Raw genomic sequence first — 13,810 nt, 5'->3', positions numbered from 1 at the left:
GAAGAAGAGATACAAAGAGCCGGCTATAATCCGTAACTCTAGAAAGGCCACAATATGAAAGCCCAAAAGATAATTCCTAGAAGTCCCCCAAAAGCCCTATTTATAATAGGCTACAAAAACGGGAACAAGATAATTAACCAATGTGGGACTAAAGAATACAAGGCATTCCTAACAATTCTCCACCTTGACTTGAATTCCACTGAACCAAATCACCAAATATAGCTATCCCCTTCTAACCTCTCACTCGCCAAATGCCCCCGAGGGGCGATCAACTGCAAATACCAAGCAAGCCCAAGCAATGCTTGAACTTGACAACCGGAACCGGTTTAGTCAACATATCTGCTGGGTTATCTGCCGTACCCACTTTCTTCACCTCAACTTGCTTCTGTGAGATGATATCCCGAACGAAGTGATACCTGACATCGATATGCTTAGTCCTCTCATGATACATCAGATTTTTAGTCAAATGTATAGCACTCTGCGAATCACAAAATACTGAACTCACACCCTGTGCAAGACCAAGCTCACAAAGCAAACCTCTCATCCACAATGCCTCCTTCACAGCTTCAGCAATGGCCATATACTCCGCTTCTGTTGTAGACAGCGCAACTGTAGACTGTAAAGTAGCTTTCCAACTAATGGCACTTCCGGACAGAGTAAAAACATAACCTGTCAGAGACCTCCTCTTATCGTGGTCACCGGCAAAATCCGAATCAACATAACCAACAGCATGATCACCAGAATTGACAATCCCAAACAATAGACCAACACCTGCAGTTCCGCACAAATACCGTAGTATCCATTTCACAGCCTCCCAATGTGCCTTTCCTAGACGCCCCATATAACGACTAATGACACTAACTGCATGTGAAATATCAGGACGAGTACATACCATGGCGTACATAAGGCTCCCAACTGCGCACGAATATGGAACCTGAGACATATACTTCTCCTCATCCTCCGACTGTGGTGACAACTCAGCTGAAAGTCGAAAGTGTGCTGCCAAAGGGGTACTGACTGGCTTCGAGTTCTGCATGGCAAAGCGCTCAAGTACTTTAAGAACATAAGACTTCTGATTCAAAAATAATTTGCCAGCTACTCGATCTCTGCAAATCTCCATACCCAAAATACGTTTTGCCGCACCCAAATCTTTCATCTCAAATTCACCACCTAACTGTTGTTTCAACCTGTTGATTTCTGACACACTCTTGGCAGCAATAAGCATATCATCAACATACAACAGTAGATAAACAAATGAACCATCTGGAAGTTTTCAAAAATATACACAACTGTCATACTCACTTCTTGAATATGACTGACTTATCATAAAAGTATCAAACCGCTTATACCACTGCCTAGGGGATTGCTTGAGGCCATACAAAGATTTACGAAGTAAACAAACGTGATCCTCCTTACCAGAAACAACAAATCCCTCAGGCTGACGCATATAAATCTGTTCCTCAAGCTCGCCGTGCAAAAACGCAGTTTTGACATCAAGTTGCTCTAATTCAAGATCATAACATGCAACAATAGCAAGTAAAGTGCGAATGGAACTATGTTTTACAACTGGTGAAAATACCTCATTGTAGTCAACACCCTCCTTCTGGCTGTATCCTTTCGCCACTAGCCGAGCTTTAAACCGAGCGTCTTCTACCCCTGGAATACCTGGTTTGCGCTTGAAGATCCACTTGCATCCAACAATCCTCTTCCCTTTCAGCGGTTCTACTAACTCCCATGTCTGATTCTTCTGAAGAGACTCAATCTCCTCATTCATAGCAACAAACCACTGTGCAGACTCAGTGCTCGAAATAGCTTCCGTATAGCTGGAAGGCTCTTCATACTCAACTGTCTCAGCAACTGATAAAGCATAGGCCACCATCTCAGAATAAGCCGAATACCTTTCAGGAGGCCGAATCTCCCTCCTTGGCCTATCTTTAGCAATAGTGCGTGGTTGCTCAACTAATGCATCAACCTCTGTGTCTGAACTCTTGAACTCCTCTTCAATTGGCTTCTCAATGTGCTTCTTCCCTGAGTCGGAAGCTTCACCCAAAAACTCCACCTGCTTTGGAACACTATGTTCTTGAACTGTATCATCAACCTGCTTAGACCCCTTAATTAGATAATTTTCATCAAAAGTCACATCCCTACTGATCAAAAACTTCAAATCATCAGAGCACCATAACCTGTACCCTTTGACACCTGCTGCATAACCCAAGAAAATACACTTCTTGGCCCGTGGCTCCAGTTTACCTTCATTCACATGAGCGTAAGCTGGACACCCAAAAACACGCAACACAGAATAATTAGCCGGATGACCTGACCATACCTCAAACGGAGTCTTACACTCAATAGCAGTCGACGGAGACCTGTTCACCAAATAGCATGTTGTGGAAACGGCTTCAGCCCAAAATTCTTTGCCCAATCCGGAATTGGACAACATACAACGTGCCTTCTCCAAAAGAGTCCTGTTCATTCGTTCAGCCACACCATTTTGCTGAGGGGTTTTTCTCACTGTGTGATGCCTCACAATGCCCTCATCACTACAAAATCTATCAAACTCGCCAAGACAAAACTCCATACCATTATCAGTTCGCAAACGTTTTATTTTCTTACCAGTCTGATTCTCAATCAAAGTTTTAAACTGTTTGAATGTATTAAAGGCGTCACTCTTATGTTTCAACATATACACCCAAACTTTACGAGAGAAATCATCGATAATACTCATAAAATATCGAAAACCACCTTTAGAAGTTACCTCTGCGGGACCCCAAAGATCCGAGTGAAAATAATCCACCGTGCCTTTGGTGCGATGAACAGCTGTACTGAATTTTACCCTGCACTGCTTGCCGTAGACACAATGCTCACAGAAATCCAGTTTCTCAATTTTCTGGCCACATAGCAAACCCTGTTTGCTCAAAACTGTCATCCCCCTCTCGCTCATATGCCCAAGGCGCATATGCCACAAACGAGTCAAGTCTGAATCTGAAACCTTGGATGAAGCAACCGTTGCTGCAGCACCTAAAACTGTACTGCCCTGGAGTGTATAAAGGTTACCACGCTTTTGACCCTTCATCAGTACTAATGCACCCCTTGAGACTTTCAAAACTCCACCTTCACCGAGGAATTTGCAACCATGAGAATCAAGAGCACCCAGGGATATAAGATTTTTCTTCAAATCCGGAACATGTCGAACCTCAGATAAAGTCCTAACAATACCATCATGCATCCTAAGCTGAATCGTTCCTGAACCAACAGTCTTACAGGCCATGTTGTTGCCCATCAAAACTGTACCACCATTGACTGCCTCATAAGTAGAAAACCACTCTCTATGCGGACACATATGGTATGAACATCCAGAATCTAGAACCCACTCGGTATTAGAGCGAGAATCGCCCTCTGTAACTGATAACACATTATCTGACTCATCTGAACTTTCAGCAATTCCAGCAATTACTTTACCCCCTTTCTGGTCTTCTTTTTCCTTCTCCTTGAGTTTTAAACAGTCACTTTTCCAGTGCCCGGGTTTCTTGCAATAATTGCACTTTCCCTTCTTCTTACCTGATGATCTGGATCTTCCCCTATTACTCGACTCCACCCTTTCTGTTGTTCTTCCCCTGACAAACAAACCCTCCGCATGTGCATCACCCTCACCTGACACTTTTTTCCTCAATTCTTTCGAATATAGGCTGGCCTTAACATCCTCCATAGATATCGTGTCTTTGCCATACAATAGGGTTGTAACAAAGTGCTCATACGAAAGTGGTAAAGAACATAGCAAAATTAGGGCTTGGTCCTCATCCTCAATTTTACTATCAATATTTTTCAGATCCATAATAATACGGTTGAACTCGTCTAAATGATCTTTAACAGGTATACCTTCTCGCATACGAAACGTATAAAGACGTTGTTTGAGATATAACCTGTTGGTGAGCGACTTCGTCATATATATGCCTTCCAACTTCAGCCAAATTCCTGTTGCTGAAGTTTCTTCTTCCACCTCGCGAAGAACGTCATCTGCCAGACTCAACTGAATAGAACTCAGAGCTTTGGCATCCGTATCATCCCAATCTTCCTCTTTGATTCCAGAACTAGTCTTGCCTAACAAAACCTTGTGCAATCCTTGTTGGGTTAGCAGAGCCTTCATCTTTACTCTCCAAAGACTGAAACTGCTGCTCTGCCCATCAAACTTCGCAATCTCAAATTTAGCCGCCATAGCCACAATCGGAAACGAAACCCTAGTTTTTGCAACCTAAGGTTCTGATACCAGTTTGTTGTAACGAACGCTATGAATGCAAGCTAAGAACGAGAAATTGAAAACTAAACAAGAAATCACAAAGACACAAGATATACGTGGTTCCCCAAGATGGGTACGTCCACGGGCGAGGAGAGAGAGGATTCACTAACCAACGTGAAGAAGAGATACAAAGAGCCGGCTATAATCCGTAACTCTAGAAAGACCACAATATGAAAGCCCAAAAGATAATTCCTAGAAGTCCCCCAAAAGCCCTATTTATAATAGGCTACAAAAACGGGAACAAGATAATTAACCAATGTGGGACTAAAGAATACAAGGCATTCCTAACAAATATAAAATTAAGTAGCTCATTTTTTTGTTTGGATTAGTAAAAAAAATGTGGCGGAAAAACTTGTATTTAATTATATATCTATGCCAGCTACTTTTATATGATACTAAATAGCAGTTTAATTCCTTTCTGTTTCCACTAACTAATGACAAGTTCGTGTTTTAATTTGCTCCTTAGGTGTAAAGGGAAGATGAAAAGCACTGCAATATCTGAGTGGATGCTGAAATGCTTTAATGAGCAATAATCTCTTGATCAACAGTTCCGATTGTTTGATGTTTTCGACGAGCAATTTGTGATGAACGGTTTCGATCGTTGTGATAAACTCTATATGAACTCACAAAAAGTCCAATTGTATTTTGTAGTTCTCTTGAGGGAACTGATGAGAAGCCGTCTCTTTTATGTTTTGCTCTTTAGGTGTAACTTTATGTCAACCCCACCAACTAGTTTATCTTGTTTCTTAGGGAAGAAAAAAAGCAATGCAATATACGAGTGGCTGATCAAATGCTTTAATGAGCAATAATCTCTGGATCGGTAGTTCCGATTTTTTGACGATTTCGACGTCTGTTGAGGTAAACCCTATGAACCCACAAAAGCCCAATTATCTTTTAATGTCCCCTTGAGGGGACCAATGAGAAGCCGTCTTTTTTACGTTTTCCTCTTTAGATGTAACTTTATGTCAATCCCACTAGTTTATTTTTGTTTCTTAGGGAAGATGAAAAGCAATATTGCAGCATATGAGTGGATGATGAGATGCTTTAATGAGCAAAATAATCTCTTGAAAGGGAAAACTCAGAAAAGACCCCAGTGGTGGGAGATGTGGAATGGATGCGTCACGGTTTATTGATAGAAGCCTTCGGATATAGGGCGGTGTTAGTGTTGGCCCACGTGACATGACATACCTGCATACATTGGACAAAACTTCTCCCTTCTGTTTTCCGGCCAAAGAATTATCTTGTGGCCATTTTTGTAGGGCTCAGCGATTGGTTTTATTTTATAATCGGATGTTCGGATCAGTTTGTGCACACTTTGACTAGTTTCGGGCCTTGAAGTTAACTGCCAGAGAAAACCCATTAGTAACCTCAACGTTTGGAATGTTTGGCTTTTGTGTAATTCGAATATGTGACCTCACGGAAAACAAAAACTAATTATTTTTCTTGTATCCACTTTGCCAATATACTCGTATACTTAATTAGTGATTTTCGAACAAAGGATTATGTTAAAGCTACAAATTTTGAGCATCCACCGTGGAAGGATTAAATAGCTGTGTACTGTCATAAAAAAAATAAAAATAAAAACCACCGTGGAAGGATTAAATAGCAGTGTAATGTCATCCCCCCAAAAAAAAAAAAACAAGACTCTAATAAATGTAACAGTCTAACACCTACTTTCAAAGAAAAATACTAACTATTAATTCAACATTTTGCTAAGCATAAAAGGGCAAGGGAGGAAACGACCAGACATGAATGGCAACTTTCTTTTGAGACCCACACCAAATACGAAAAGGTCCAAAGAGCTATAGCATTTAAGTTTTACCGCCTCGCTAAGGGCTAGTAAACCATAGTTAGGCTCTGCAAGGGGTCAAAAATTTTAAGGAGGCATCTGTCCCACGACTCCAACCTTTAACCCTGTTGAAGTAGAGCCCATGCACATGGTGAGACAATATTTTATGGGCTCATGGTCGGAAGAAATCTTTTGGTATGCACCACGCTGAAGTTGAGAGGACCCATATCATCAGTACAATAATGTACAGAATTGTTTGTAAGTATATATGAGGACGAGGACTGATTGGTCTTGTCAAGCTAAAAATGCTAAATAGTACTAGTTTTTTTGTTCTTTTTTTTGGTGGAAATTTGAATGGTTGGTATTTGGTGTTTGGTTCTTGTACGTCTTTGACGGTTTGATTTGAGTCGGATATGCACTTATAAGATCGTTTAATAATTAGGAGGCTTATGTAAGCCTAATTGGATTCAGCTGGACCCACCTGGGGATTGAGCTAGTCCCACCTCTAAGGTGGGGATGCCAAGTTGCCAACCATGTCAGGAAAAAGAATCCCGACATGTAATTATTACGTGGCAAATGGCACAATCTACCCCCAAATTAGGACCGCAAATTAATCGACCAGCTCGTGAGCTCGGCTCGTTAATGCTCAGTTTGACTAAACGAGCAGAGATCGAGCTCGAGTTTTTGGTTCGCTTAGTTAATGAGCTGTGTAAAGCTCGGCTTGTTCGACAAAAGCTCGGCTCGATTGAAAAGATTTGTTTAGTAAATAACTAAACTCGGCTCGACTTGTTTACAGCCAAACCCCAATTATATTTTCATCATAAAGGCCCAATTGGACCAGATTATAGAGGTCAGGGAACACATCAAAGGGTCTTGGATAATACACCGGCATTTGCTTTATATGCTAGCCAATTGAGTACAAAACCAATACGCTTACACCATTACAAACGAAGAAAGGAAATAAAACAATCACACAACGTAATGGATACTCCAATATGTAAGACGTCTCATACGCAAGAAGATAGACTAAATCAGAATAACCGGATCTTGCACTGGCTCTAAAATGTATGTCGGATTTAAAAATCCAAGCTGCCCACACGGAAAGCCCACGCTATAGCACCGAAGTTGAAGCAACCCTCAACCTACCATAATCCACCTCCAACATCTCGCCATTTTGCGCCCAAGATAGAATCCCAAATACTACGCACCTATTTGATGGGCGAAACGAGCCACCACAACTGAATTTCCAGCCGCCATAGAGAGGACATTGCCAAGAATGAACATTGGTACATTACTATCCCCGTAAGAACTGACTTACGGATAACACACCTGAGAATAGGCAGAAATCTATGCAAAAAAAAAAAAAGTGCTCCTTTTACTCCATGGAGTGATTATACCGTTCTATTCAAAATCTTGAACTCCACTGCTGTGGAATGTGGTGTCGAAAGATCCTAAACATAATGTTACAATACCCATGAGCACTTGATAAATTTTTTTTTCCTCTTTGAGAGCCAGACATAGATACTCCCTCCGTCCCAATTTAGTAGTCCCTCGTTATATTCTAACCGGATAAAAAATTAGTTATATCATTAAATCGGTAATGAATTTTATATCCAATATAAATTTTGTTTAATAGATCTCGATCAGTTCTATAATACAATGTTTGCAAAATCACATTAAATATTATAAAATTACAAAATATAATCAATTGAAAAATAATACGAACTCAAAAAAGAAATGTTAAATTGGGACAAAGGCCGTACGAGTCTCACGCAAAACATGAAACACATGCGTGCCTCCGAGTGTTGGCATGTTGCGGAGCACGTCCGGGCAGCCGTAAATAATTTGCCTCCCTTCGATGACTGCTATTTTGGCTATCAAATAATGGGGTTGTGGTTGATCAAAGAGAAAAAAAAAAGAGTTGCGTTGTTGTGGACAATCACTCTGTTTAGTTCTCCTCTCAGAAATAATCTCTCCAAAAATTTTGATTGTTTCGTTATTCATGTTTTTTCGTCTTTAGTGATTTTTTATTAAATTTTTTACTTTTTGAATGTATATAGCGTACCTCTATTCAAAAAGTAAAAGAATTTGTTAAAATGTTAAAAAAATTTACTAAAGACGAAAAAATAAGCAAATCTATAGAACTTTTTTATCTCAAAACTGCAAACCAAACACAGTTAACAAACCCACTACGGATGCTCAGTCTCACATTAATCGAATGTAGTATACTTTCAACGGAAGATATATGGAAGAGTTGACGCTTGGGCTAGTCGACAAGCTCAAATTTATTAAAAATTTGGTCTATTTAAGTTGTGAGAATGAGCTCAACTTGATAGTTAATTTTGGATTGAACTCTACTCAGTAAAATCTAACGAGTTATCAAAGCCAGAATACCTAATTATGGTAATGTTCGTCATGGTGCTACTACGTAAGCAATGGAAAGTGCTACGGATTTTTATATAGTCCAAATGCTAATAATAGTACTCCAGTGTATATTCCTGAGGGTAAATTTAAATCAATCGGTATCTTTTAGGTTTCCAATAAAAATTTCGATTTAGCAAGAGCAATGTAATAGATACAGTCTTACAGACATTTACACATAGATTTCAACACAAATGTAACCGAAACAATGCACGTGGAATCTACATGCATCAGACGATTGCGGACGCACATATCTATGTCCAAATCCTTTCCAATTTAGGCCTACTTCTGATTAGCTCTCGTAACATTCAATTTGTATGTACCTAATGGGCCTAGCCCAGATTAACCAAGACTGGGGCAGTAACGACGTCGTCCAGCCCCATTTGCTTGGGTCGTATCCACGACCGACAGTATACGGCCCACTCTCCGTCTATGTTGTAGATAACCATTTGCAACGGGGGTAAAATGGGAAACTAGAGACATGATTGGCGGGAATAAGAGCCGTTGCTTTGTCAAACACCAAAACTTGGCGCCAAAACCCTCCATTTCTATTCCTTTTCGGCTGCCCGTAATCTCACGGTCAGCTCTCTCTCTCTCTTCCTGTGTACGCTAGTCAATTAGGTCACGTATCCCTCCCTCTCTCCTCCCATCTAAAAATATATAAACGTTCTTTTTCTCTCTCGCTATATCATCACACACATTCTCAATCACTTTGACGCCTCCCCTCCCTTTCTCCATTCAAAGTCTTTCCATTCACCTCTTTTCCCATTCCTCTTTCCTTACCACCTCAAAGGAATTACCAAAGACCCCTTTCCCCTTATTCCCTCTTCTTTTCCCCCCTAAAAAACCCCCCCATTTTCCTCCAATTAGTTTCCCACAAAGATTTTTCCAAATCAAAAACACATCTTCTACCTCTCTGTTTTCCTCTGCAGATCTTCTTCTCTTTCGGGTGTTTCGCGACACAAAAGTTCCAACTTTGGTACTTTTCTACCTTGTTTGAGTTTGATTGGATATGGGTTTTTCAAAGAAGCATCAAGTGGTGGACATAGGCCTGGAGACAGAAGGCAAGAAATGGGTGATTGCCGGAATCGCAGTACGCGGTCCGATGAGGCCGATAAAGATGAAGCCAAAGGAAAGGGAGTGTGGTTATGAAAGCGATGAATCGAGTTCGACGACTCCAAAGGCGAAAGAATCGAAAATACCGGAGAGGCTGTCGTGCCCTCCGGCCCCACGGAAGCGCCGCCCTTCGTCAACTTGCCATTTCAATGGCGCTAGGGAGTTCTTTAACCCTCCGGATTTGGAGTCGGTGTTTATTAGACATGTTGAGAGAGCAAATTGAGTTCTTTAGGGGATTTATTAGTTTCAATTTAGTTTGTTGTCTTTTGGGTTTTGGTGTTGTTTTCTTGGTTGCTCTCTGTTGTAGAAGTAGTAATAGTAGTAGTAGGGTAATAGTAGCTTTGATGGAATGAGGGTGTACAATTGTAATATATTTATGAAATGGGTATAGTAGTCCAGTTTAGCTAAGTTTCAGAATCTTTTGCAAGTTTCTTCCTTTTTCTTAGTAGTACTTGTTATGGACTGGGTTTGAATGATTTTGTTGAGGTTTCATGGATTGTCTTTGCTGAGATTTTGAATGGAAGTTTATTGTGATGTTTGTCATCTGCAACCCTGAAACTTGCTTGCGTTTTTGTGATGTATTTACTATTTACCTACATAAAGACAGTTTCTTAGGCCCTGTTTGTTTGGTTGCGATTGTACAAATTAATGTTGTGTTTGCTTCTCTTTTTGATAAACATTTTTAAAAAAATTCCTCATAGATTTTTCTTATTTCCAATTATTTTTCTCTCTGTTTATTATTCCTACTACTTTTTCAAAAAAAAATTTAAAAAGTGTTCCAAACACAGCATAAATGGTTTCGCAGGACACACCTCCAAAACTGTTTTTACACACCCAAGGTTTTCATAATTATTGTAGTGTAGAAGTAGTGTTTGGAGTTTGGACATTCTCTCAAAAAACTAATTGGAGTTGGCCTGAGGTGAATGAATTTTAGACTTATGGGTTGCTTTACTTTCAATGTCTTAAGTTCATTCTTTTTAATCGAGACGATCCCATCAATCTTCTCTTTTTGTCTTGAAGAGATTTTTTTTTTCTTCATCCGAATCTAGAAGCTCTTTCAAATCCATGATACAGACTAATAGATGTTCTTACTCTCATTTTATTATCAATAAATAAATCTTGAGGTCGCCTCATTTTCTACCCATAAACATGTGAAACCGCTATCAGTGAAATTGAAAGGTTTAGTCCAAAGTGTGGGCAAGAAATGTGAAGGATTCTTATTGGTTACATCCTCTTTGCAATACCCCATCCACTTTCTTGCACTATGAATTCCTCTCTCTCTCTCTCTCTCTCTCTCTCTCTCATAACCAAGTCAATAATCTACTCAAGTAAGAAAAGGTTCGCCAACACATGCAAAAGTAAAATAATTTTTTAATGGCTGTGATGCTGCAAGGATGTTTCATTCACAAATTGATTGGCCTTTTGACAAATTTCTCAAACGAAATCCTTCCTAGGCGCCCAAGTACCTTTCTTTATGCCCCTCAGTCCTCCCGTGTCCCACCTCTGAATTCATTTCCTCTGGTATTAGAGGACAAACCGCTATAAGGTTGTGGCAGATAAGAATCCTATGTGGGGTTTAAGGACTGTTTGGTACATATCCATAATTAAAATACTTTAGGACACTTGGTAAAATGGTACTTTATGAGTCAAGTTAATGCGCTTTTAGATAAGATTTGGGCATGTCTACCAAACACCACATTTGTTTGTGCCTTTATGGTGGAGTTTAGAGGATTTGGTGCAAGATATCAACCGAGAGAGAGTCTGAGGTGCCGGTTCAAATTCTAACAGTGGCGGTGGTAATAATGGTTCTCTAACAAATGGAGGCGGTGGCGGTCCAATGACAAATCAGATAGATTGTCTTGCTTGCCTCGTTGTTATGGGTGTATGTTGGAGTTTTTTAATCAGTGTGAGTTTTCTTTTATGCGTAGGAGTGCGAAGGGGGTGGCCGGTGACCCATTCTTCGGCATGAAGAGGTAATAGTGGTCGGGGTGCCATTACCTGAGAAGACTACCCTCATTTGTGGTTTTTTATTCCTTTGATTAGGAACAAATGCTATCTAGATAATTATCTTGTGTACGCGTATTTTCTATCAATGAGTTATTACCATTTTGAAAGGAAAAAAAAGAAACAAACCAATACTATAGAGGTACCTTAGCACAATAAAGAAAGTTTCATAGGGATTAGTATATATATTCTTTCTATAGCTATCTATCTATATCTATAATAAGAAAAGAAAGCATGTGTGGTGGTAGTAGCTTGGGTGGGATCAATTATTAAGGTCTTTAGCCATTTTGTGAGATAGCGATTGTATCGGACTGGATATGACTCACGTACCTATTGCAGGTCATTGGGTAACAGAAAGGGTCCGATCTTCTCTGTTTCGAAAATTCTTGTGCCTTTATGTCGTGGGATTTTTCAGTTGTTGGAATTCATGTTTTAAATTCAACGACCGAAAAACTCTTCGGCACAAAAACACAGGAGTTTTCGGCACCTAGAAACCTGTCTCGTAACAGAATTATTGTTATGGTTATTTACTACTATTTGACTGGCTCTCCCCAGTTACATACCCCCTGACGTAAATTGCATTCATTGGATTCTTCTAGTGGCCTTTAAGGATAAGTTTCAATTCTTTTCATTCAACTTTTGCTACCTCCGAGGGGGGCCAACAAATTGCTGCTATCACAACAGTCTATCTTGATCAATAAGACAATAAATAATACTACCAATGTCCTGTCGAATATAGTACATTTTTAAGAGGTTAAACTAAATTGCGGAAACATCGGACAATTTGCCAAGGAAAAAAACATGCTACGCTATAAGCTTCTTGGGCCGAGTATCTACTGTACGCGTTACGCTATTTCAAATTGGGTTGAAGATGTTGTGAGATTGAAAATCATGTTTCGATTTTTCATTTGTTTTATTTGCTCGTAAGCAAATCACGAACAAATCTTTTAAGGAGCCAAAATTCGGGCTGAGCATCACTGTAAGTAATTGACAGCCTTTGGTGATGGAGCTAGCGCGTAACGCAATTTGAGCAAAAGTCTACCTTTATCGTTAATTGCTAGTTTAGTGGAGTGCTAACTCTCATCAGCCTTTGCAATTTAGTACTTGTTTAGTGTGGACTAATTGAAAGTCAATCTGATAAAGACAACTATGAAAAGCTACACACACCACTAGCATTCTCCAATTCAATCATGCTAAGAGCAAATTTATCGGTTGTCATGTAAAAATACTAGTGAACAATGTAATTTTTTCATTTTATCTATTCACATCTCTTTTAACACCATACTAAGGTCCCGTTCGGCTAAATAAGTCAACTGGTTTATTTTTTTATCCTTATTCAAAAAAAATAAGTATTTGTTAGTTTTTCGTCAATTTTTTGAGGATTATTGCATCGTCATGACGAGAGAAATCTAAAAAGTAGAATATTATTATCGAAATTACGATCGAAACCTAATTTTTTTGAATAAAGACAAAAATAAGCCAATTTTTTTGTCTTTATTTAAAAAAAATTGGATTTCGATCATAATTTTTTACTTTTTAAATTTCTTTCATCATGACGATGCAATAATTCTCAAAAAATTGACGAAAAACTAACAAATACTTATTTTTTTGAATAAAGACAAAAAAATAAACCAATTGATTTATTTAGCCGAACGGGACCTAATACTATCTATTTTACCTATTGTCTATTAAAATATTATTACCTTTATTTTTCTTTTTTCTTTTCTTCTTCTTTATCACTGTTAAAGTACAAATGGAAAGAAAGAGAAAGTTGTTAGGAAAATAATAAAAAAGCAGATACCTGGAGAATAGTGCGTAGCTATTTTTAGCTACCCATCCATAGAAATGTATTTATATTTGTGTTTTGCTAATATGTTGCAGCAGTGATTTTGGGTTTTACTTCTCTACTTTAACTAATTTTATAAATATACCTAATCTGGTGTTGATGCCCTAAGTTGACAACTTTGTCCAAGTCCAACCCCAATTCCTCTTCTGGTTTTCCATGTTTTCACATCATGTCCAAGATTTAGCGATACAGAAAACCCAGAGAGAGAGAGAGAGAGACGAATTCATAGTGCTGCAAGAAAGTTTGGTTTAGGGCATGTTTGTTTAGGGGATTTGAGGGTGAAATTGAATGTATAATGTCGCGGCCACCGGGCCCCGACTTTTGTTGCTGCCATTTTGGG

At 39.2% G+C, this 13,810-nt stretch overlaps 1 protein-coding gene across 1 annotated transcript; it reads left to right on the top strand.

The window, feature by feature from the left end:
* The first annotated feature begins 9,171 nt into the window (after positions 1 to 9,171).
* On the top strand, positions 9,172 to 10,028 carry LOC131298838 (cyclin-dependent protein kinase inhibitor SMR6-like). The gene has a single exon (XM_058324317.1). It carries the CDS (start codon positions 9,517 to 9,519, stop codon positions 9,841 to 9,843), a length of 327 nt encoding a protein of 108 aa, XP_058180300.1. The 5' UTR covers positions 9,172 to 9,516; the 3' UTR covers positions 9,844 to 10,028.
* Positions 10,029 to 13,810: the final 3,782 nt, after the last annotated feature.

The sequence above is a fragment of the Rhododendron vialii genome, chromosome 8a, assembly GCF_030253575.1.
Source record: "Rhododendron vialii isolate Sample 1 chromosome 8a, ASM3025357v1".
NCBI lineage: Eukaryota > Viridiplantae > Streptophyta > Magnoliopsida > Ericales > Ericaceae > Rhododendron > Rhododendron vialii.
The sequence above is the reverse complement of the archived record's forward strand: the minus strand, read 5'-3'. Positions and strand labels throughout refer to the sequence as shown.

Excerpts from the sequence above, each read along its gene's own strand:
- LOC131298838 (XM_058324317.1), top strand. The coding sequence starts at position 9,517 with ATGGGTTTTTCAAAGAAGCATCAAGTGGTGGACATAGGCCTGGAGACA.